This window comes from Embiotoca jacksoni, unplaced genomic scaffold (assembly GCF_022577435.1).
Source record: "Embiotoca jacksoni isolate LCO1_2020_lvr unplaced genomic scaffold, fEmbJac1.0.p SCAF_15, whole genome shotgun sequence".
Classification (NCBI taxonomy): domain Eukaryota; kingdom Metazoa; phylum Chordata; class Actinopteri; family Embiotocidae; genus Embiotoca; species Embiotoca jacksoni.
Window position 1 is genome coordinate 358,000 of NW_027185285.1, and position 23,934 is coordinate 381,933.

The 23,934-nt window shown below is 41.4% G+C and overlaps 2 protein-coding genes across 3 annotated transcripts; both read right to left on the minus strand.

The window, feature by feature from the left end:
- Window positions 1-177: 177 nt before the first annotated feature.
- Window positions 178-4,011, minus strand: mettl2a (methyltransferase 2A, methylcytidine). Of its 2 annotated transcripts, XM_069148611.1 has the most exons (9): window positions 3,831-4,010; window positions 3,009-3,097; window positions 2,433-2,692; window positions 1,905-1,954; window positions 1,727-1,787; window positions 1,489-1,628; window positions 1,291-1,397; window positions 852-917; window positions 178-744 (listed from the first exon to the last, which is right to left on the minus strand). In XM_069148611.1, exons 1-9 carry the CDS (start codon window positions 3,980-3,982, stop codon window positions 581-583), a joined length of 1,089 nt encoding a protein of 362 aa, XP_069004712.1. In that variant the 5' UTR covers window positions 3,983-4,010; the 3' UTR covers window positions 178-580. The 2 variants fall into 2 exon arrangements, with proteins under 2 accessions (XP_069004712.1, XP_069004713.1); XM_069148612.1 differs by lacking the exons at window positions 1,727-1,787; window positions 1,905-1,954 and having other exon boundaries at window positions 3,831-4,011.
- A 2,064-nt stretch (window positions 4,012-6,075) lies between these two features.
- On the minus strand, window positions 6,076-19,148 carry itgb3a (integrin beta 3a). The gene is made up of 15 exons (XM_069148606.1): window positions 19,053-19,148; window positions 18,025-18,110; window positions 17,534-17,738; window positions 16,999-17,251; window positions 16,674-16,836; window positions 16,409-16,570; window positions 16,220-16,315; window positions 16,035-16,124; window positions 15,800-15,934; window positions 15,284-15,713; window positions 11,107-11,329; window positions 9,767-9,867; window positions 9,438-9,557; window positions 8,890-9,056; window positions 6,076-7,056 (listed from the first exon to the last, which is right to left on the minus strand). Exons 1-15 carry the CDS (start codon window positions 19,117-19,119, stop codon window positions 6,991-6,993), a joined length of 2,364 nt encoding a protein of 787 aa, XP_069004707.1. The 5' UTR covers window positions 19,120-19,148; the 3' UTR covers window positions 6,076-6,990.
- Between the last annotated feature and the right edge of the window lie 4,786 nt (window positions 19,149-23,934).

The following is a 23,934-nucleotide window of genomic DNA, read 5'->3' on the forward strand; positions in this document are numbered from 1 at the left end:
TATCTTAACAAGCTATTTAAGCAGAAATGTGGGTTGAACTGTTTGTTTGTGGTGGGAAACTAAGTAGAATTGGGACACATGGAAACAGATTTAAAATACTAAGGAAAAATAATCAATTCTAATAGTTTCTTTCTTTATTTTGCAAGTACAAAAGGTCATTCATCTTTCTTTAAAAAAAAAAAAAAAAAAAAAAAAAAATCATGCCGTTTATTTCAAAACACCAGCAAATTAAAAAAAAAAAAAAAAAAAAAAAACAATGTCTGGGAGAGTAGAAAGATGTACACCGGGGTAACCAGCCGTTTCTCAGATCACCGAACCCCTCGGCAGAAAATGATAAATCATCGCTCTTGGGGCGAGGACTGCAGCACCAATTAAGAACACTGGCCATAAAACGAGTCCACCCACATCGTGGCAGCTTAGATTGTGTAAAGCTTTCACCGAAAATGACCATCCTGTTGCATTCCTTTCACCACAATCACAACTTAAGCTTGTCAGTTCTACACATCCTTGAAAGGAAGCCGACACCGCCTTTGTTTCAGCTGTAGCTGAAGGTCGAGCCGGGCAGGTTCTCTCCTCGCTCTCAGCCCTGCGTCTCGGGCGGCTGAACGGGAGCCTTGCGGTACTTGCACTGGATCCACACCCTGTACATGGTGAGCTGCTTCCCTCTGTTCACCTGGAGCCTTCTGTCCACGAGGCTCTGCACTTTCTCCAGCCCCGCCTCAGTGAACAGCTCATGGAGCTCATCTGAAAAACAAAGACGCACGGAAATAATTTTTATATACAGTACGCGACTAAAGAGTCACTCTGAAAAAAAATAAAATGAAAATCTGTTAATATGTCCTTATGTTTACCTTGAGTAAAGAAATATACTCGTGTTCCATCACCTCGGACATAAAAGTTTTCTGATAGACACCTTCCTGAAAGAAATAAAGACAACAACAAACAAATGCAAACATTACTCAACACGTGTTCATTAATGCGTTGCCATTTTTAAATTGCGGTGTCGTTGTAAATATTGCATATATGTCCAAAGATTGCAACGTCTTGTCCTCTTTGCATTAAGTGTAGTCCATAATGTTCTTTAACATATTTAAAAGCAGCACACTGTCATTTAAAAAAAAATTTAAAACACAGATTTTGCTTTGGAGTGAGCCGATAAATCAGTTAATCCTGAAACTGTGCAAACAGACGTGAATGAAAATCATGTCCGAGGATCGATACCAGTAAATAGTCCATGAATAATGGATCTTTCAGAGACCGAAGTCTGTCTTGGCTTTAAGCCAGACGAACCTTTCTTGAAGCGGAGTTGTGCCATATCGTAGCGTCCATAGTCCCTGAGCAGCATCACTCCCCCCGGCTTCAGCAGACGTGCTGTCCTGCTGATGGAGTCCTGCATCCTGAGACATTGTAATATCTAATGACTCCCGCTGAGTGAAAACCAAAAGGGGGAAAAAAAAAAAGAATCGAGGCAAAGAAAGAAGCTCCTACTTGTTGGGATGCAACGCTGATAGCACAAAGATTAGCACTATAACATCAAGGCTTCCGTCGGGGACGGGGTAATTGGCTTCTACATCACTCAAGTCGTGAACAAAGGCAAAGCAGCGCCCAGGGTCGTACTCCGGATTAGTCTGATGAGAAGAAGAAGACAGATTTAATTCAATAATTAGCCCCAAAACCCAAAAGATGAGCAGACATCAATCCTTTTTAATGATCCCAGCCGTTTCACCTTGACTAACTCCACAGCGGTGCTGGAGAAATCGCAGCAGTAAACAAAGAGTCCCGGGTCACTGCAAAAGGCGAAGTTACAGTTTTCAGTACACATAATGCTGCACGATATAACTGGTCTTTTTTTCTTTTTTTTTAAAACGTGGCCTGATGCCTCAAAATGTCTTATCTGCACTTACTTGTTAGTTTTCAGTATTGGAAAAACTGTGTTTCCCACACCGCAGCCAACCTGTAACAAAGTACATCCATTCAGACGGCGTTTACTTCTTTTGACCCCACGTCAGCAGTACCACAGTACGGGAGTCATTGTTTCAAGAGACTGAATCCTCTCCAGATATAAAGACCGACTGCTACAGCTGCTACAAAATGTGCGTTTGTCGAGGCCGCACAATTCTCATGCAACATTGTGACCCATGTGAATTCAGGAGGAAAATAACAGATTGAACACCTCAAATAATTCAAAGCAAACTGCTTTTAGCGATCTGTTTTGTGATTTTGTGGCCACAAATTCTTCAGCGAGATCCTGAAGCTAAAAAAAACATTTAGCTTTTCGTTCTTCAGCAGATAAATACAATTTCTTGAGTGCAACATGTATGTTTTTCTTCCAGAAAAATGTTTTATCTGCATCTCAAATAAAAAAATAAATCTTTATGAAAATCTATGAACACGTTTCTGAGATTTAAAATGCTCTCATGATAATCTCTCACCTCCAGGATACGATACTTGGCAGAGGAGCCGGGAAAGTCGCCATCATCGAGAGACAAAGCTGCAAACTCCCCGCATTGTTTTTGATCCCGCTGACTGCCATCTGTACCGCAGACAGCGGGGTGGGCTTCATGGTTCAGGCTGCACTGGGGGGCCAATTCTGGGAACTCCGTGAAGAGCCAGTGACGGTCTTTGAAGAAGCGGTTCTCGTGGATCGTGTAAAACTCGTTCCAGAACTGATTGGCCCGGCTGTCGTATTCCTCTGCGGGAAGAAGGTGAACCACCCGTGTTAATGCGACAACGTACCGCATCTCGACATGTTTACAAATCATCACAAGAGAAACATTATGTATAATATTGATTGACAAAAAAAACCTAATATGACTTATATCTGGACACCGCAAATAGAAACATTCTCCAACAAAGACAGGGTCACTCAAATGAAAGGAAAAATGAATGCAACATTGTGGGATGCTGTCCTGCTGATTACAAGCAGTTATACTTCTGTTATGTACTCTTAATGCTTGTTGTGCGTGTGTGTGTGTATGAGCCACGAGCGTGGACAGCAATAACGCCACCTCGTTTCTCTGGAGGTAGTGGCTGACTGTTTTCCAGGACTTTCTTCTTGGCAGCTGCTTCTTGCTCATCAGTCCACTCCACGTTGTCCCTGTCCAAAACAAAACACAAGTATCCGGTGAGGATGCAGCACTGCGGCGAATAACAGCACAGAAACACGTGGCGGTCCTGAGATACCTCAACGTGAAGGTTTTCTTGTGACATTCAGGACAAAGCTTTTCCCAGTGGTACATTATATCACCGGCAAAACTATAACCTGTTACATCAGACGATGCTTCCAGGAAAACTTACTTTTAACAATTTTTCATTCAAATACACATATTCGCATAAAGATTTTTTTTTTTTTTAACCCAGAATGATTTATGCTGGTACATCAGGCAACAGAACACATCTGAAAGCCAAGTGATCAATTATCAGCAGAGAAATAATCTGCAACAATTTTAATAACTAAATGTAGAACTGTAATATATATTAAAAAAAAAATGAAATTATTTTTGTTAATTACGAACAAATCAGATGTATAGATAATAAAATGACCTAAGAGTACCTAATAGACTTTATAATGAGATTTGTTTGTATAAACAGGCCAAAATAACAGCACATGTCCTCTGATAAACAACGAGCCAAAACAACGAATGCAAAATAGTCAGTAACAAGTCAAAGCTGCGCAATAATAGCCTTTTTACAAAATGAATAAAATCACACTACAGAAGGAAGGCTTGCTAAACTACTGTAAGTGCTAATGTCCCAGCCTGCAGCTGTTACAGAGATGCACATGAACATCTCTCGGCCCTTTGTGGTGGTTTGTGGTGGAAGGTACCGACCACGCGTTGTGCTGGAACACCTGTCGCGGGTCTGTGAGGAAGCGGGTCCCGAACTGAGGTCTCTTTGTGTCCCCGGTGTTTGACTCGGACAGAATCAGCCCCGTTTCACTGCTGCCTCCCTCCACTCCGTCCACAGCATCGGGCGCTGCCATGTTGGAACTGACGCAAAGGAAGAAGGGCCGGGCGTTTAACTGTGGTGCGTTCATTGGCCAGCGGAAATACTGTAATTCAGCAGAATAATGTAAATACATCTCTTTAAATTGGTTAATAGCAGTTCCACGAGATGGGATGCAGTACATTTAGACTAAAGAGAGGATGTTTTTGATCGATTACGTTGTGTATTGTGTCTAAATAGTTTCTAATGACATGTTTCCACTTATTTAAACTTGCAGGCTGCTCCTGTACACGTGCTGTGGCATCTGTCCACTGCAGTGTTTATACACCAGAGGGAGACATATGTTAGGATTATTTTTGGTGTCAGTACGAACCACATAAAAGAAAAGTCTTGGAAATGTTCAAGAGGTTGAATATGCATGCATCTAAAGTTCTTAACAGTCCTAAAGAGCAAAGTGGAAAACGTCAGTTTTTGTCTTATCTTGTGCAGAGATTTGAGAAAATGTATGTTTAATCAAAATTGGCATTTGGTATCTGTGGATTTATGTTGTTGACATTGGACATAATCCACCCTCGAGTCTTTGCACATAGCCTACAGCAACATCTCAACTTTTAACTGAGAGCAGTTATAAATCTCAGTTGTGACTTTTAGAAATACACAGTGTTAAAGGAAAAAAGGTCTCTGTGTGTTTATCTTCAGTGGAAAGAAACAAGACATTTCTACACTTCCATGCACATTTTCAAATATAGCTGTTGTGTGTGCTGCAAGAGCAACCCTCAAATATTATTTACCAGATTGATAAACAATACCTTATATAAGACTATCACCAATACTGTGATGAGTTTTAAGTCAGTTAACATCTTAAAGGAAGGAATATATTTTCAAAGACAGAGATAGAGTCATATTACTCAGAGCAATGATGAGCTGTGATGTGATGCAGAAGGTAGGGGAAATGCTACATGATCAAAGATGTCAGATAACAGAATGCTGGGGTAAATTTATCAGTAAGAGGAACTAAATATGGATGGTATTTACCATGAGACCGGAAAACAAATGATGCACATGTTTAGAAAATGGCACACTTAATTTATAGATAATCAGATCAGCATCACCATTTGTGCGGGCGGCTGCAGGTTTGCATAAAGGAGTGAACTATTGGCCTTGTATGAGATCTGCAATCTCTAGATGTGGTGATAGGAGATATATTACATTATGTGAAGGGAGGCGCAAAACAACGGAAATAAGGCCAATTTTAGGTTGTTATTTCCTGTTTGTTTTTGACAACGTGTGCCACAGGACATATTCTGTGTTGATACAGCAGACAAATGGTAAGAGAATGTGATTTAAGGAAAGTTTCATCTCTGACATTGATTTTATTTGTATTCTCCACACATGTACATTATATTGAACTTGCTTGAGAGCAACTTGCTTGATAATTTATGAACTGCTTGGAAACCCTGCGTGGAAATATGTGATACCAAAAGAATAAAACTATATTGACACATCTTGGTTTTCTGTTTGTCATGATATTTAGTGTTTACATTATCATTGTGTTTCTTGTCGTACTTTGTCTAATAGCTTCATGTTTGCATCAATGATGCTGGGATTCTGCTTCTTCCTGAATTCACACGGCATCAGTGATATTTATTGGAAATTTCATCCAAAATGTACTGTACATTGTGCAATTTCATTTGTCATGACAAATACAGAAATAATTTTTTTTAGATCATTTATTGCTCTGTATCTGAAATCTGAATCTCAAAAAACTTGTCTTTCAGGCATTTAAAGTCTGATCCAACAAAAGGGTAAAAGCAGATTTGAATTTTTTTTAAAGCAGCCCAAATATCAAGCATCACACAAACCTTGGTGAAGACAGGTGCAATGAAACTTTATGCATCCACTCTGTGTAACAAAATGAGAGCTAAACCACAAAAAGTTTGACAAACCACACAACAACTTTGAAGGCCATACCCAGGAAGTGAATCAGAACTGTACAACCTTGGTCCACCTCACAGTCTGCTTGTTATCTCCCACAGATTGAACAAAAAGTTCTATAAGTTGATAAGTTCAACAACAGGGCTTCATGACCGTATCATCTGCTGTGCAATAAAATCTGTTCATATACAAAAACACAGAATAACACATTTATTATTTATCACAGAGTGACACATGCTGGTCGGTAGAAAATGGGAACAAATTAAACAATTTACAATTCAGCAATAGACAGATGGATCAACATATTACACTTTTACAAGTAAAATAGACAATATTAAAAAAAAAAAAAAAAGCACTAAACGGGTAATTAAGTGGGGATGAAGCATTTCAAGAGTCAGCTTTGCTGGTTTGCATTTCAAATACAATGTATACCCCTGACATCACTGTAAACCAAGTCAGCATTGTGGCTGCAGTTAAGGTTTTTTTGATTTCTCTTAAAAGTCGAAGTGCTGCATTCATGGTAAAAATCATTAATGCTATGAAAATTGTTTGTCAGAAAAAAGAAGAGTGGCCTTGTGCATGGATCTATCAAAATATAGTAAACATTTTAGGTTCACTGATGAACGATGCCGGTTTCATTTATTTCTTTTACATGAATGAAAAAAGCCGTTTAAAATAGGCAGTGATGAAGAACTCAAAAATTCCCATTAATATATGCATTTTTATACCAAGTAATTACTATTAAGTCGTGATCGATGTGATCGATGTAAAAAATAATACAAATAAAACTCAAGCAACATATATTGCAGTGGTAGAAAGTCTTCTTAAAAAGTGACTTTTAGCAGCAGCTACCGTCACTGTAAACTGACAGTCTGGATGTTCGTGTTCATGAACTCTCCGAATGCACATTCAGTGTTTAGAGAACGCTGCAGACGTGACACAGTATAGAAACAGAAAACCTAAGAGCAGTCAACCACCTGTGACCTATATCAACAGTTTTCTTTACAGTATCTGGTCCCTTTACAGTGTACAATGTCCCATCCATGTCTATGCTGCTACATTCCATCTCTGTCATTGACCCCTGAGTTTGTTCCTCGTTGGGTTTTGTCGTTAGTTGCCTCGGTATGTTATGTTGGTGAAGGTGGAGGTTGCTCCTTTGTACAAAGGATTGTTAGCCTGGGGAATGAGAACAGAGGTAATGCTGTTAAAGAAAGTCCCACACTGATATGCAACTTTGTACAGTTTAGACCTTCCCCTTCAGAGTGGAAAAAACTGCTATTTTTTTAGGGCCCGAGAACCAAAGGTGCTCTATTGTTATTCGTAAAATTATTATTCTTTTTATCCTGAAAGTTTAAATGCATTTTTGGAGGCTTTATCATATTCAAAAACTCATGAAAGTTGATACAAAAATCTCTCCCAGCAAAGAATTTCGTATTTTAGTGGAGTTGCGAGTGGGCGTGGCCAAATGGGCACCCCCCCAAACAGATGCCCCAGCGGCTACATTTACCTACATGCACAAAATTCGGTGGACATGTGTATCACACCGAGATGTACAAAAATGTTCCAACACACCATTACGTCAACTCAACAGGAAGTCCGCTATTTTGAATTTAGTCACCATTTTTGGCGATTCACACGTTGTATTTTAACGAACTCCTCCCACAGATTTTGTCGGACCGAGTTGAAATTGAGTCTGTGCACTCTTAACATGTTTGGAATTAAAAGTTATCAAAATAATACGTTTTTCGTCAATCGGTGTGCCAAAAGTCATACTATAGCATGCCGTTCAAAAAAATGACATGAGTTTTTTTAAGTCATGACAAAGGGGGGGGATCAAACCCCACACCTTGTAACTGAAAGGAAGCAGTGCTAAACACTGCACCATCTATCCTCCTGGGAGTTAGACAGCATTGTGACAAATCTTTGGCTCACTGCAGCCTATAAGTTCACCATCCATAAACATTCATTCAAATGCAACAAAATTTGCCACAGACATTCTTTGGATAGTAGATATACATGTTTTCAAGGGGGTCTGCAGTGATATTAAATATCATCCTGTAATGTGTAGTGTATGCAAAACTTTTTGAATTTCTCCAAACGTTTCAACTTCACTAAAAGCTGAATCACCATCAACAGGTGGAATTTGAACCATTAATAGCAACCTTGGTGAAGTAGAATCTTTTACCTGTTGAGTTAACCAGACTGTCGGTTAGGGTTAACCCTAACCCTAACTTTCTCCTGGTTCATGTTCAAGTAACCTGTAAGGTTATGGTTCATGAGGGGTGAGTCCCTCTAAGACAAATCCCTGTAAGGGTAAGCCACACGGTTCACAGAGTGCTCAAGGTTTCAAGTTTCGGGTTCGCGTTTGGTATATGGAGTCCAACTAATACCAAAAACCAAAGAACAACAATACAAAAACCCTAAAACAAAATAGTTTTTACAATATAAAAGTTAGTACATTAGTACAGTTTAATGACTTTTTTTTTTTTTTTTTTTTTTTCATATTTTGGATGACATGACACAGTGGTGCAGTGGTTAGAGCAGTTGCCTCAGTAAGAAGTAACTGGGTTCGATCACCACTTGAGGCGGTTCAGAAAAAGGTCATACTCCAAAAAGTGATAAAAGAAAAATGTCATTTTTGTATATAGTTTATTGTATATAGTATAGCCAGGGCGATGCGGCTAAGTTTGATGTTTCGCCGTGACACAGGAAGTTGATGTTTAAGGTCAAACGATGCTCCAAACCTCACGAAACTTTGCAAATGCTTTAAGCACCAATTTTCATGAGTTTTTGAAGATGTTAAAGTCGCTGAAAAAAAGCTTCTTTTTTTTAAAATAATAAGCTTGAGATCGAGAAAAAAATTAAAACTGCAAGGGGGAACATGCGGACCCTCGCATGCTGCACGTCGGGGAGCCGGCGGCCCCGACCCGCTGGATCCCTGACGTGCAGCGTGCGAGGGCCGCAGATCACTGCTTGCAGTTTACATTTTTTGTTGTAATTATTTCTCACCGTGTCCCATTTGGCTTTGGCTCTCTCCTCCTCAAACCTGCTGAACTCTCTGCGGTCGTGAATGGTGACCCACAGCTTCCAGATGAGCAGGCCGATGAGACCCAGAAGCAGGATGGCTCCGGACACCGCCAGCAGCACAACGAGGGTGTCTGGACCATCAGGGCAATCTGAGAAACAGGAAGGAACAGGAGATAACAGGAAGGGAGAGGAGGAGTAGGAAGAGGGAGAGGCAGAAAAAAAGGCTTCCATGATGTCTGCTAAGTAGTGCAGTCAGATACACAATTTCCCAATCATCTGGAACATCATCATTACATGTCTGAGTTATGGTGTGGCAGAGTGTAGCTGTGGTTCAGTGCTTGGTGATTTGGTCTTTAGATAATAACACATAGCTAGACACTACACGCTGTTCCCCTGCTGCTGTAACCTGCCAGAAAACAGACTGAAATGGCCTTTAAGAACACACTATTCTGTCCTAGTAATGTACCAAAATTATTATCATTCTCTGGCAGTTTAAATGTCCCACGAATGCACAAAAACTCATACACTACCTGGTTCTTTGACCACAAACAGAATGGATTTGCCATTTTCATCTTCATAATACTGGAAGTGCACCACGCAGTCGTAGTCATCTTTGTATGAGCAGTTCACCGCATTTCTATCATGGAAAACTGTGTGACGAAGATTAGAGGAAGAACGAGAGGAAAAACAGGGTCATAAAAAGGGTTTAAAAGGATATAATATTCATTACTCTGCAAAACTGTATGTGTGAAGCCTCCAACTGCTTTTAAAAGCATCCAGCTTTTTTGATCAGGAGCAGAAACACATAAACATCACCACAACATCACATTAGAGAGATTGGAGGTGGAAGAGTTCTCACCCAGTTTCTCAACCACTTGGATTTCATCTTTGCAGATCCTGTTGCAGCTCTTGTCTTTGGTATACTGCCCCCTTGTGAAGTGCTGACACTCAACGCACTCCCTGCAAGCACAGTCACACACTATCACCCTTGCACAGCGCATTATGTCTACCACAGTTTCCCTTCAGTGGCAGCATTTGGCTAAGTTCCGTCAAGCAGTGTGGGCAAACTGAGAAACGGAAAACATGAACGTGGGAAATGTTGATGTCGCCTCACTGCCAAGGCTGTGAGAAATGTTTGACCTCTTTGTGCACTACATGATACCAAACCTGAGTTTGTTAAAGCTATGCGTGGGAGCAGTTGTTGCTCTCATCCTAGAATGTTGAAAGTTGTTCTGTGCTGTAGTTTATTTTTCCCAAAACAGACAGAAAGGCCTGAAGATGGCATAATTTGCGGTTTAAATGGTGGAGTGATTTCGACAACTACAAGCCTGATTACATCATTATTTTATGTATTTTACAAGACATCTATATCAAAGCTATTGAGAATTACTACCGTTGAATCATTATTATTCAAGGTCTTCATAAGGTCAAAATAAATCCCTTGACCATCATTTTAGTCCATCTCATGACAGAAAGGCTTGAAAACCAGTAGGTTGAATTTCCATGTTTTTTTCCCCCCTGTAGATATTCATATTTCCCAGAGGATAATCTCTGTTTATTGTGACCCCTTTCTCTCCAGCCCTTTCATTATTATTAGCCAGCATAAGCCACTTAAGCACATATTTGTATTCGGTGTATTATTGGTAGAGTATAGCCAGTTTTGTTAATACATGCACTATAGTGCTAGAATACAGGTGGACATATTTTTCTTACAACAGGTGACAGTGCTGTGAGGCAGGTGGTAGAAAGCATGGGAAAAGAGTACCTGCAACGCAATGTCCGTAAATAAACATCGTTTTTGCTCTGGTTTCAGTTCCTTAATATTTGCTACTGCTGTTTATTTTAGCTTCACCGAACTCTACCACAACTGCCATTACCGGAGATCAATTATGAAAGTAACACTTCCCTTGAACATTATTGCACTTGCCCCACTGATTTGTGTTTGATCTGCCCTTCAGATAAGGTTGTGATAAGTTGTGAGCAATAGTTGAACGGAGTCAGATTATCTTGTTAAAAAAGCCTATGGCCTCGTTCTAATGTCATCCTCAGGACAAAACACCTTTTTAGTTGTAGTTTCTAGCTAATAAGGTTTTAAAATCGTTGTGCTCTCTAAAACATCAAAATTCAAGAATCTTGGCGGTTGCACTCTGTGTACCTGAGACAGAGTAACTATTTTCAAACACAAGGTGATTAACTCACTTTTTTATCGTGCAGGAATCAGGACAGGTAGGGCATTTCTCACAGGTAGCTCCGTAGGCGCCGGGCTGAGTGCAGTGACACACCCCGCACTCACAGCTGCCCCGGCCGCTGCACAGCAGGCCGATGCTGGACATGCAGGTGTCTGTACGGGTGGTGCAGTTGCAGTTTTCTCCTTTCCAGCCAGCGTCGCACTGGCAGAAGCCGCAGCTGCACTTCCCGTGATCTGAAAGAATCAACAGGAAATAAATGATTTATCGTACAAGTGTCCTTCAAAATTATTCTGTCAAATTTCATCCAATATGTAGAGGTCAAAGGTTACATCTTAACATATTATTGTAACGTGTTTTGAGTGCCCACAATCACAAGGGTGAGGCTGGCAAACAAAACTACAATGAATCACTGTTAGGGAGGGAGGGAGTGAGTGTGTGTGTGTGTGTGTGTGTGTGTGTGTGTGTGTGTGTGTGCTTGTATTACTCAATAAATATGTCTACATAAGATAAGTGTATCTCTTCAGGAACTAAATGTAAGAGATGGAAACAAGACTGTGTGTGTGTGTGTGTGTATGTGTGTGTTTGTGTATGTATGTGTGTGTGTGTGTGTGTGTGTGTGTGTGTGTGTGTGTGTGTGTGTGTGTGTGTGTGTGTGTGTGTGTGTGTGTGGGAGTTTGTTGCCCATCAACCTGTGTTTATAAAAAACATGGTGCACACTGAGGCAACCATATAATTGCTAATTAAGGTCATATTATGCTGTCCAAGCACTGAGTATTGTGTGTCAGTTTCTAAAATTAGAATGTTGCCTCTTATGTCATCAGTTGGTTAACTTGATTAATTAATTAACTAATTTATTCAAAAATCAAAGCACTAACCTGCATTTAAATACAGTGATCAGTATATTTTAAGTATCTTCACATACCCCTTTCCATCTGGTGGTACAACTTGGTGATTAATTGTTTGCGCATCTGAATTACTCAGAAGCGGACATCATGCTTTCCTGTTAATTATCCCCATTCTGACAAAGGCAGAAAATGTTCTGTTGTAGGAGTACAGTCTAATGATTCCTGATCTCATTATAGGAAGGCAGACACACACACACACTCAGAGAAACACAAACACATGCTCAGACTCCACTCAAGAGTAGAAAGCATATAAAGCCCGATCATTTTAGTCAAGCGTTTGCTGACAGGACCTGGGGGCGAGCTTTTCTCCCCAGATTACCGAGGAGACACCCCGCATCAGCACATTAAGCTACCTCAGAAACAAAGGCAGAGCCCCAGAGATAGCAGCGCTCTTTGCAGGAAACCAAACAGGCTTTGGCACTCGATGACTAAGAGCAAAGTGAGTGAGTCACAGCCCAGCTGGATCAGACTGCGGGAGCGACTCGTCATAAAATACCAGCGAGGGTCCAAGGGTACCTAACTCCAGAGCTCAAAACAAATCATCCGCCGTTGTAAACTTGAGAAAACAATTACCCAGTACCCACCCTGTCGGCCGCAGCGTCTCCATTAGTTTGCGATTTTAGTCAGGATTGGATCAGACGTCGCCCCGGGTGGTGTTAATGGTTAACAGTCTCATATCTTTACAATGCAGTCTCTGAATAATCCTTCCTGCCCCGATAACAAGATAACAGCTCAGACATGTAGAAAAAAAACTTTGATACTAAGAAGAATCTGGGATATTTCTTTGGTTAAAAACACTGTAAGACTACACTTAGATTTTTTTTTTTTTGCACAGTAGAGCACTTAAATTTGACAAGACTGAGTTGTTATCTTGTTCTCATTAATTGTAAAAGTTGACTCAAACATACCAAAGAGAGTGTTTTAGGTTTACATCATGCTCCTGTTTCTCTGAGACTGCACAGTAATCCTGTCCATTAATCACGTGCCGGAGCTCGGAGAGAAGTTTAACAGCGGGGCCATGATGAAAGGACAAGAGCAGGGAGAGGGAACAGGAACCAGTGAAGTGTGGATAGACACATGCTGGAGAGGGAAAAAAAAAGGTTTTGGCAAATTGCTCGCAGAGGAATGCAAACTTTCTTTTTCTCTCTTCCCTTTGCATTTATGGTTCCCGGGGATGTGCTTGCTGACTCCTGCTCCCTGGCCCCTGCACCGGTTTCCTCAGCCCCTCAGCAGTGGAAGAAATACACAACTGCAGGGAATATCTAAGAGCCCTGGGTCGCAGTAGCTCCAATTTTACTGGGGCCGGGGGACACTCGTTCTTTTAAGACAACATTATGATTGTACTGAGACGCTGCAACTTAGAGGTCCCAAATTGAGCTGTGTGGACTGTCTGACGTCAATTGCAGCTTTGTGTGTATGGTGAGTGGGTGCGCACAAAACCCCGGGTGTCATCCTACAAGGCCTTAACACCTATTTCTCCGAAAAAACAACCGCTCTTTAGAAACACTCCTCTGGAAATGTCTTCCCTGCTGATACAAACAAGCCATTTTTGTGTATATCCATCACGGATGACCTTCATGTCATAATGCAGCCATATAATAAACATTGCACTTTCAGTTAACTTCAAGGAAAACTATAGTGGATTACCATTCAAATGTATAGAACTCGTGATTTTACTTTAATAGTCTACTCCTGCATTGTAAATACATTTTCATGAAGCTGAGAGTCTCACAGGAGACAAACTCAATGCAGCAGAGGAAGAGATATCCTGACTTACAGCTCCAAATAATAAATAAACGTTGCCAGCATCTTTTAGTTGGACCCCCCTTGCCTGACCATGTTTTACCCAAACTCATGAGCTGTTTTTGTGACACAGAATTATTTAAAATACTTTTCGAAGAGGAGATACCTTGGTGGCATCACTCTTTGGTACTTCCTCCATAGCCAAAGAACACATTAAACTACATTCATAAACTGAATAGTGAGGTTCCCTCTAAAAACAGGACATGATAATGTTGAGACGCTCTTAATTCCTTTTGATTGAGACAGTATGCACAGCTTAAGTCTGCTCTGATTCATGTACAAAAAGATAAAAGAGCCGTTTCCTGCTCAGCCGTCCTCTTACAATCACATACCCGAACTGCTGTTACATTAAATCACCCAATGACGAAGCCTCTTAAAGTTGTTTCTTTGTAATTGAGTAACTGTGCACTGAGCTGTGCAGACATGTAAAAAGGGAGTGATAGTATATCACGCAGCACATGCAGCAACAATTGGGTGTGTCGTCCAACGAGACTTCAACAGAAAACTCACACACACACACACACGTTCACAGGCCTGACGTAGTTTTTAAGCATAACTTTAGGTTTATCATATAATTATGTGTGCTATAAGCAAGCAAATACAGCTTAATGGTGGGACATTCATTTTGAAAAACATATGAGGTTGTTAATTTGTCACACTAGGTAAAAAAAAAAACACCCGTATAAACTGACTAAGAAGTGTTTACGGACTGCAAGTGCCAAGAAAGAACCAGACTGTTCCAGCATGGTGAGATGAGCCTCGGAGCAGGGAAAAGGAAGGGAGAGAGAACTTGATTTTTCCTGCCATTAATGACTAAGAACAATGTCTTAAATCTCATGTTGGTATTGAGCCATACGCATAGTTCTGGTTTTGTGTCCCTATGTTTGATTGATTCTGCCACAGCCTAGTTTAATGGAGATAAATACTGTGTGACTGGTCACATCAGCATGGAAACATGCTTTCAAAACTGAGAAAATATGTTTCGTTGTAGTTTGGGTGAATCGACTTTTATAACCCAGAACTTTTTCTCATGTTGTGTCGAAGACTTACCAACAAAATATCTTGGGTTCAAGATAATTTACCTGCTTATAGTGTATGTTTACTTTTAACTGTGACATGTTGTTTATTCATTGTGTATTAGGTGTCATGACGATATTGGATGTGGTCGGGAAAGTCTCCTGTTTGATTGAAACTTGTGCTTGTATGTGATTATTTGGCCCTGAAAAAGACGGGTGTGCAAGGCCATACACGTTAGTTGTGGTTTTAATCATGAGCCACTGTTAAAAGCTTTTTGACTTTTGTACCCTGATTTGTGGGGGGATTTTGTGTGCCTTGTCGGTGCATTAGGAGTATTGGGAGTGTTTTGTGTCACATCGCTGTCAGATCCATTAAGCGCGTCCTCATTTATTGTTTTGCAAAATGTGTAATTGGTGTTGGCTGCAGAGAGCACTCGTTGTAGAGAGCCGTTTATCTACTCACCAGCGCACATATCCCCTTTGAAGAGCAAGCAGCTGAAGTCGTCACATTCGCAGTACTTTCCCCACACCTTGCCGAACCCATTGGCATGACACGAGCACTGTCCGCACAAACAGTCGCCTCTTCCGCCGCAGAGCGGGCTCCCCTCTTTGGGGATGCAGTTGACATCATCGGATGGACTATAGTCCCCCACCGAACACTCGCATCGCGGGCCCAGTCGACCCTGGTGACACTGACAAATGCCGCACTCGTACGTCCCGTTGCCGTCGTTGCAAAGCGGACTATTGGCTTCTACCTTCGCCTCACAGTCGCAACTGCAGGCAAAGTCCACCGTGACCTCCAGGGAGTCCTTGAAGCCCCGAGGTTTGACGGTAAACGTGCGGCTCTTCTCCTTTGGGCAGCCACGCAACTGAGCCTCCACACTGAAAGACACCTGAAGAAGAGGAAACGTCTCTGTGATCGTCTGTTTTCATAGATACCAGATGCATAAAGAGGTGCCGTGTATCAACCGGTACATACGGTGTCTCCGATCTTGAGTCCAGAGCAGGACTTGAGGCCAGGGATGATTTGTCCGTTTAGGCAGGTGGCATTGAAGGAGAGATTCAACTCCTCTGGGACTCCCAGAAGCTCCAGCTCCACTTTAGAGCGAATTTTCTGTTCAACATGAGGTTTTCATTTAGTTTGCTACTCATGCTACACATTTTTCCAGAGGAATAGAGAGCACAAATTTGCATATTCCAATTATTTTCCTTACCGCATAGGCATCCTCAATTAGCTGAATAACATTCCCAGAGTCATCAGACAACATTCCCACAGTTGTTCCTGGAATTAGCTGACTGTAATTCTGGGGAGAAAATAACATGGCGGCAAAATAATGACCCAGTTTTTCTTATCCTTTATAATGATAACAGGGTGGCACCAGCAGTGTACTTTGATTACCTTGTAAAGCTCCACCACAACATGGGTCACAGCAAAAATTAAATTGATGTTGTTTTCCGACATTTTCTGCGTCATGAGCCCCAAAGATGGGTAATCCTGGAAGACACAAGAAGCACACGGTCTGTCCAAAAGATCTTAAAAATCAATAAAAAAGTTGAACTAATGATGTATTTAAATGTTTCTCTTTACCAGCACTGTAGATTTGTTGTAAACGTTGTCACTGTCAAGGTGACACTGTCCATCATGGGGCTGGACGATGCCAGCGACACGTCCGTCCAGAGCGATGTGAGTTTTGGCGTCCGTGGTAAACACCAGAAGGTGCGACGCATCTGGACGCCAACCAATCCTCTCCTAATCATGATGGAGACATAAACACAACACATAAATGAGAAACCAATAAGTATGTATACACGTACTCAGCACGTGTATCGACATCTGATTGCATATTTCATACCTTGCACACCACAGCCTGCATGATGGCATCAAATCCACCCTCTGGAGCATCCCTGTTTCGAGACACCTGCTGCTTCTTCACCTCCTCGGTGAAACGAGCCACCTTCTGCGTCAGCGACAACACATGCTTGAAACCGAACTGAGCCTGGCATTGTTCACTAATCCTGTTTATATTGAATAGGTGAAAGTGGGAAAGAGAAATCAGTGAAGGAGAAAAATCCATTTTAAGTTGTTAAACTCAACTGGACAGACTTTCTCAGAAAAAACAAAAACAAAATAAAATTCTTCTTTTATACTCTCACACCAACAAAATGCTCTCTACCCACCCGGAGCAAGGGTTTTGGACAGCCTCTGGAGGGGATGTGTACATGTACGGGGACACTGTCTTGTCCACGAAGGCTCCGAACCCCATGCGCAGGTTGCTCGTGGTCTGGCCCATGGTCTCGGCGAGCTCGTTGCCTAACGTGCGTAGACGGGCCAAGTCGTCCTTCATAGAGAATGAAAGATCCATCAGGTAGTAGAGGTCCACGGGGTAATCTTCCACCTGCTTCACCGTCACAGTGAAAAGCTTGGCATCGCCTGAGAGGGAAACAGAAGAGGGCCACAGAGTCGGAGAAGGATGAAACTGATTAACTTAACCTTCCATTTGTCTTTCCTGTGAAAAAGATTAAATATCAAATCAGATATAAGAATCCATCTGCAACCATCTGTAGGGCATCAGGGTATTAGTGCATGTAGAACAATAGCAATGATCCTTAATGTTGCATAAGGTTGAATGTATTCTGTCTGGTCTTGCATGTTATTAGTGTAAATTAGATAAATGCATTTTTATAGATGACATCTGGTTGGAGGTGAACATACCTGGTCTTAGAGTCATATGGAGTTTCTGAGGCCTGATCTGGTTGACGTCATCAGCGGTACCCGTGGCCTTGTCACTGAGCGGTTTGTCCTTCTGTATCGTGAGGGTGCTGGAGGGAAACTCCACAGCCGCCTGACTGCACCCTCCACCCAGGAGATTCTCTTTCAGGTCACAGCGAGAAGCGCTGGATCCCCCCTTCCCAAACTCCTGAAACAACCACATCCAGTCTGTTGAGCACTCATTAAATGATCAGTTAACATAGAATAATTAGCATTTATGAGACTGACTTAAGATATCTGAGAACTTCCCCTTATTTAGTTTTTTTTACTTCAGAGGCTACAGAGTGTAATGTTGCATGCTGACGAGAAAACCACAAGACAAACATCAGAGAATGACAACAGTGATGTTGAGAAATGAGATTTCTGTTCCAACTTGCTGCACTGAGCAGTAAATGGGAGGAGCAACCAGACACTGAGTGCTTGTGTATTTTTACCTCCTGAGAACACCATGCACAGCTGGGGTGAACAGCCAGGCACTGTTGACAAGTGCTGACTCCTCTGGATGTGCATATGTTGGAACCTGCGACAATTACATCAGGACAGATGTAAAAACCCAAAATAAAAAATGTTCACACTTAAAGCTGAGACAAAGTGAGCTGTCCAAATTTAGTTGACCACACATTTGAAATGAAACATTACTGTGGTATGGTGCAACTTTGTTCACCATCAGGAAATGCAGTCATCCTTCAGATTCAACCTTTCACAAGAGTGTTACCCAAGAATTTAGAAGCCTTGATGAAACACAATTAACCCATTGTAATAATTGTGGCAAAGTTTAAGAGGAAGGGAGAGTCACCAGTGTTGATTTAAATTTGATGAGGTGTTAAATTTAGAGGAACAATCTGACAGAATGCACAAGATAACATGATCACAGTTAATTTAACTCTTGAATCATTATCAGCTCCCAAATCAAGAGGCAAAGTCGAGGGCCGTGAAGTAAATACACGTCTTTTTAACTGAGCTGAAAACTTCTGACAGTGTATCGTTTTTCAGTCACAGTATTGGAGTTTATTATATTATTATTATATTTATTATTAGTGAGTCTGATGGATTCGAATAAAGTTAGCCAGAGACAACGTGATATAAAACAACTATTTAGCTTGACTGGTGGAAGAAAAGAAAAAAACAAACAAAAAAACGTATTTTGCAATACTTCAAGTAAGATTCACGAAGCAGTGGGAAACAACTATGTTCACTCCCTAATAAGGAAATGTGGCGAGAGCTCCAACCGAGCTTTGCAATTACAACTAACAGAGTCGCTTCCTTCAAGCCGTCAAACAGCGAATTATTCTGCTCACCTTGAGAACTTCAGGTTTAACAAATGTAAGCACGTCATAACACTTTCACAGATGCCCTGAAGTTCTCCGGGTCGCCTCAGCAGGTGAAAGTTTTCAAAGTAGCCGAACAAATAATAATAATAATAATAATAATAATAATAATAATAATACAAACAAAAACGTACCGTAGACGTTTGATGCTGAAGACAAAACGAGAAACAGTATGATTATTCGGTCTAACAAAGTTCCCATGACTGCAGAGTAACGGAGCCGACTTGAAATGTGTCGTGCTCCCCTGTGGGCTTGTTCTCAGCAATTTGAACGCCTTTCCTCATTCCGCATGTTGGGTCGTCCTGGCGCACACATTAAACCCTGAATGCAGACAGTGCGGCGAGCTGAGACTCGCCTCATAATGCTATCTTAAGTTTTGGTCAAATTTGATAAGCTCCGGTGACTGATTGTGAAAGATTGCGCAAAGCCTAAACAAGTGACTCAGTAGTATTTTTCACAACCCACAGGGCATGTTTTGTTGTTGTTCTTCCTCTCAACAAAGGTTTGAGTTGCATTGAAACCTGCAGCTCATCTTTTCCACTGTGAGCTCCTTTAACAATAAATAATAATTAATAAAGGCCATCACCACTAATGCATTCCGTTTTGTCATTTGTGAGTGTGAGTCACCACAAACACACGTATCAGCAGTGTTAATTATATTGCAGTTGGTAGTCTGTTGCTCTGGAGAAAAAAAAATTGTTCAGCGACATAAGTCCTGTCAGGTATGAACTGCTCTGAGTGTCGCCCTGCCCTCTACTGGAATGACAGAGTACAGCATGTAACAATTAATTTATCTTGACTAACTGTGCCGCAAAATCCCAGATACATTATAGGCTCAAAATGAACAAATCCCCACAAAGTCTTGACAAATTCAACACTAATTTCGACAGAAGGAAAGAATATGAGCTTATATACAATATAAGAGTTAATTCTGGGTGATTGTCATCAGCAGGCATTTCTAGAGTTTTCAAAGGTCTAAAGGGACTGACTTTGCCACAAGCTATTGCTGTGTAATCTGACGTCCCCTATAGAGTCTAGCCAAGCTCTGTTTCCTCCTCAGTAAATTTATGAATGTGATAAGTCCTCTCTTCCCATCGGAGCGAATAATGGAGCAAAAGGAAATTTGCCAGCTTCTAAAACAACAGAAATAAATAAAAAGAAAATGAGAGAGAAAATGGGATAATGGCTCAGATTGCCCTACAGAAATCAACTTTAAGAAGTGTGCGCTGGTGGTTGTGTGTGCATGGTCTGGTCTGGCTTGTAGAAGCAGACAATGCTTCTTATCTCTGCACTTGTCCATTTATTGAATCTTTATCCCTGTGCCCTGCTCTTATTCCCCAGCTGGTTGCTAAGTTACTGCCATCCGCGTCCAAGAATTGCCGCGAGAAGAAATGACAGAAATAGAGAAATAAGTAGAAAAGCTATAATAGTCAACTGTTCTGCTGACATTAAACTCTCAGTGTGGGCGGATGGCGCAGGTATAAATGGTGGGCAATAAAAACCCCTCTCCAGTATTGGCTGATTTGGATCTATTGGCTCCGAAGCCGTCCGCGGCGACCACACCCACAGATGAATGGCATTTTGGGGCGAGCATAGCGCCAGTCGTCCTGTATAAAAAGCCACAGACTGGGTCAGATGGCAGCCAATTAAGACTGAACAAGAAGCAGGGAAGGTGGGCTGGAGGAAGGGGGAGGAGAGGGGAGGGGAGGGGGGGGGGGGATGAAGGGGTCCTGACCTGTGCTACAGATCTATCCAGAGCCCTTCAAGCTTTTCACTGAGTCTGAGAATGCTGTCGCAGAGAGCCAATATCAAAACGCAATCGCTCTCAGACAAAATCAGTGTTTGGTTAACCGCAGCCAGCTTACCCTTTCCTGCACCGCCGGGTTTAACTGGCAGGTGGGAGGGCCAAGTGGGGATGGGGGGGGGGATATGAGTTTTTTCTCAGGTGAATGGTCAGCCGGCTCATGAAATGCGCCGATGTGGGACAATGTGTATTTGTGTTGTGATGCTTTGCCATCTGATCTGCCTCAGAGTCTGCAGCTCCTCTCTCAGGGGATGATAGCTTGTATGGAGAGAAAGTAAAAATAGATAAATAAACATTTAACTGAGGGCACATGAGGAATGGAGAAATGGAAAGAGGGCAGGGGGGCATTTCTATCCTTTATTTCTTTCTTTCTTTTTAAGATTTCTGAACTGTGGGAAGTCTAATGTAGCCTGCTGATAAATAAAAGAGACACAGCTGGAAAGAAAAGGGGTTGAAGTCACAAAGAGAAACTGAATGTGGTGAATAAAAGGGAAAGAAAAAGACAATACAAATCATGGGAGCCGGCGTTTCTGAGATGTGAAGATGTGTCTAAATGGAAATGAGGTTAATGGGCGGCGACCGGGTGCAGGAGATGTCTGTGCTGGAGAGACAGAACAAGAATTTCTTCAATTAGATTCATGAAATTTGGACCGCAAACAAACAGATTTCAGCAGCCATTCAAGCAGACGGGCTGCAGGAGGTGCAGCACGCACTATCAAGAGTGTGAAATCCCCCTACAAATCAAAGCGATGAAGTCATTATCTCCCTAAAATATGGCTGCTTGGTATGGGGCACCCCTCTGCTGTGGCACAGCATCCCTGCAATTCGTATCAGTATTTAATTAATGACTGTATTTACATCAGCATGAAGGTGGCAAATGTGGCCTCTAGTGATTTATTCATTTTTAATATCTAAAACATGCTTTTTTAAATGCACACTTTACTCTCCCTGGCGTTTCCCTGCATCTAATTGGACACTTCACGCTGGGACGCAGCGGCTTCCTCACAGTGTGTTTTGATCAGCTAATAATGGGGTATCTTAGGAGGAATCTGTTAATTGGAACAGGGGGATATTTTCAGTCATCTTCCTCTGGGCTCAGGAGGGGTGAGTCCAGAGTCACGTCAGGCCCCGTGTCTGCACCGCAAACAAACAATAATGTAGGGGCAAAAGAGCAGCGGGAAGGTGGGTGGGGTCAAACACCAATTCTTTGTTGCTAGGGATGTCTTCACTTAGTTTGTGTTGCTAGGCTGCCAATTCCCTCATGTTAAGTGGAGACGTCCCACCCCCCCTCCCCCCTTCTCCTCCGTCCAGGCACCTCATCGCTCCCTCCCTCTCTATCTCCTCTAAACCAAAATAACTTCACCAACCATCTGTCACTGAGCTCACAGGTCTACTGTTGCTTAGGAACAAGTCAGACACTCAAATTCATGTATGCATCCTCATATTAATAAATCTTCATATACAGTCATGCAAACAATAACCACTAGTTGGAAACATGTTTCTTCCCGTGAGGTGCATCAAAGAAATGTGCAGCATTCACAGTCTGAAGTTAAAAAGCAGCAACAGGTTCTTACATTAACGCTTTTAAAGGGCAAAACTTCTTGAGAGACCTTTAATGGTAACATGACACATTTTTTTGTACTTGTACTTTTGTGTATGGATTTGATCATGAGTTCAAATGAGTCCCATGTTCATTAAAGTTTCTTCCTGCTTGACTTTGACACCACTTTTTTCCTAATGTCTGAATTCTTTGAAGTTTTGTGGTTTGAAGGCTCAAAGCGGCATTGTTAGGTTCGAACCGTAGCACAGGATTTAAATATTGACAGAGAGGGATTAGGGTGTAAGTACATGTTACTTTCCATAATCACATTGCAGTGAATAATAGAAGAGAATCAAATTGCGCAGCATGGATTTACATGCGGGTAATTAATTTGTGGCAACCAATCGAAAAGGCTATTTGATCTCATTGTACACAGAAAACATCTCATTGTTCCTCTGTTATCAGGTATTAATAAATTATCTGGGAGTAAACCATCTCCAGGCTGATGAAAGGTACCGGTGGTTGGACCTAATCATTGTTTGTACACATGCTTGTCAGTTGGTGGCTGAAAGCTGCTTACCCACACATCAGGAGCAACCCAAATTGAATTTCATGGCCTTTGTTTTCAGACAAACAGAAGATTAATCTTGACAGACTCTGCACGCAAGACTTGGAGAGTTGTTTCAAAAATGTTTGAGGTTGTTTTTTTTTATTAACCTGTTGAAGTTTGTTCAATTTCATATCTATATAAGTTGGGTATTTGTAGAAAAATGGAGAGAAAAACAGTTCCTCTGTGTGTTTATATTTAATTACATTATATTTTCAGTTCAGGGGAAGACACAGCAGCTGTATTTGTTTGAAATGTTATAAAGTTTTAAATTGGTGCTCAGTCAGCCAAGTATAATAGTTTTTTATTTAGTTTTAGTACTTCTTTTCAGATATTTTTTAAGGTTCATTTCTCCTTGTAGCACTTCCGCAACTCCATAAACATCTGCAAAGATATTCTCATGAATTTCAACTTCATTTACTTCATGAAATGAAACCTCACATTATGCATGAATGAGCGTGCTTGAGTGATGAAGAAGAATAACATCAGTATCATTTATGTAGAAGCATCCTCTACTCGGACCAATTCTTCAACTGGTTCCACGGAAGCTTCTCCTAAGGCTCATTTTTCTTTACAGATCAGGTTGCAGGACTTTCACCTCCACCTCAGTAAGCAGGCTTCTGCCATAGTTAACACAAAGTGATGTTTCAATAACACATTCCAATTAAAGCAAAGATCTGTCTGTTGTTGCGGAGGTCTTTTCAGACACAGCCTCAGAAGGAACGCCACTATTTCTGATCCATATTTGCCATGTTTCAATCACAGTTTATTAATTCATGTCTTCATTTCTAAGTTGAAGCTCACTGTATCTATATTGGTCTCTCTCAGGGTTCCTAAGTCCCGGTGACAGTTTCCTCAGCAACCACATTAAACTCTATAAATACCTCTCAAAGTTTTTATGGTTTGTCGCATGCAGTTGACAATCTGCTGCTCATATTGCTTCTAATGGAAGTGAACGTTTTTAGGTATTAAATGATTTTGACTGCTTTCATGAGAAGCCTTCACAGTTAATGTATGTCTGGATTAATATTGCTGAAGCTTTCAGTTATTATTCATGTGCATTTG